This window comes from Seriola lalandi, unplaced genomic scaffold (assembly GCF_002814215.2).
Source record: "Seriola lalandi dorsalis isolate HSWRI2012SDOR001 ecotype SW California unplaced genomic scaffold, Sedor1 jcf7180001977490, whole genome shotgun sequence".
In the NCBI taxonomy this organism is placed as follows: Eukaryota; Metazoa; Chordata; class Actinopteri; order Carangiformes; family Carangidae; genus Seriola; species Seriola lalandi.
This window is the reverse complement of record NW_019448156.1, coordinates 1-1,424: the sequence shown is the minus strand read 5'-3', so window position 1 is coordinate 1,424 and position 1,424 is coordinate 1. Positions and strand designations below refer to the sequence as shown.

The 1,424-nt window shown below is 44.9% G+C and overlaps 1 protein-coding gene across 1 annotated transcript; it reads left to right on the top strand.

Annotated features, from left to right (window-relative positions):
- Positions 1 to 320: 320 nt before the first annotated feature.
- LOC111657316 (ubiquitin carboxyl-terminal hydrolase 28-like) lies at positions 321 to 1,414 on the top strand (the record flags this gene model as incomplete). The annotated part of the gene is made up of 3 exons (XM_023409438.2): positions 321 to 560; positions 675 to 762; positions 1,232 to 1,414. Coding segments are annotated over 3 exons (511 nt in total), but the record flags the coding sequence as incomplete, so codon positions are not given.
- Positions 1,415 to 1,424: the final 10 nt, after the last annotated feature.

Here is a 1,424-nt window from a genome sequence, read left to right as displayed (position 1 = left end):
ATCTACCGGGTTTATGATGTCATGAGCATTTGAGTATTTTGAGATTTATCCTGCGGAGGAAAATTTACATCTGCACAAGATACCATGGCAATCCATTTCTAGAGCCACACTTGAAGCTGTTCTTAAAGTGTAATTAATGTCAACCGTCTTTGATTACATTCAAAGCTCCCCCAGGGTGCCAAATTTCCACCCCAGCACAGTGCTTATGTTTTCAAACAGAACTGCAGTCTAAAAAATCCCTGGGAGCTTGTTAATAGGAACCTCATAAAAGTGATAATTGACAAAGAGTGCAATAAACAGACTGGCTGACTGCGGTGCAGACATCATCCAACCTGGTGTTGTACCAGGGGCAGACAGAGAGACAGCAGGAGCTCACACATTTGGGAGAGGCACGTGCTGCCTATCTGCCCTTATCATTTCCTTATCTCTTCCCTTTAAGGCCAGTCAGGGTGACATTGGACATGCTGTTGGACTGCTAACAACACAGACCGCGGAGGTTCAGGATCCCGGAGAACCGCAGGAGTTAAAGACTTCTGAGGAAGCCTGGGAGGGCCAAAAAGGTACAGCGAGGGACGAAACGGGCTGGATGCATTCAGTTTAGTGTCAAATATGAAAATGATATTAAAACCAGAACTGTGGGATCCCCTCTGTCACCCTGTTGTCTGTTTCCTCAGGGATTCGTAAAGACGAACTGCAGACCGCCATAGAGCTCAGCCTGCAGGAGTCCCACAATGCCGAGGAGGAGGAGAGGGAATTCCACAGGTACAGGAAAATCTGATGACCTTTTTAAAAACGGTGATTCTGGAGTCTTGTGAGTTTTCTTCTTCTCTGGCTCACAAACTGCCTACATTATAAACAAAATCATTATTATTATTATTACATACAGTAGACAAGACTTTCAGCAAAGGTCACTGCCTACAACTGACAGTCCATGCTTAACAAAAACACACAGAACAACAGATGCAAGTAGAAAATGTAATGACTTTGCTGAACCTCTGATTCTTCTTGTGGCGCCACCAAAAGGTTCAGAGTGAAATGTCCAAACAGAATTACTTTGATTTATGACCAAATACCTACAAAATGAATGAGCTGTGCTGATTTCAGTCAGATTTAACACACAAAGGTTTTATTATACAGCCTATGCAGAGGACAGATAATCTAACTAAGTCAACCTGTGTTTAATAGAGTTGTCAAATCAGTGCTTTCAAATGGGTAATGTGATGTTGTACAGGGCTCTGGAGGCCAGCGCGGAGGAGAATGCAGCAAGGATGAAAAGGAAAAGATGCGAAGCCCAGAATGAGATGTGCAGCCCTGCAGACTGGATCCGTCAGGACGACTGGCCTGTTGGCATTCGCAACGTGGGAAACACCTGCTGGTTCAGTGCCGTCATACAGGTGAGAATGAGCAGGGCCAGGTGGGAATCA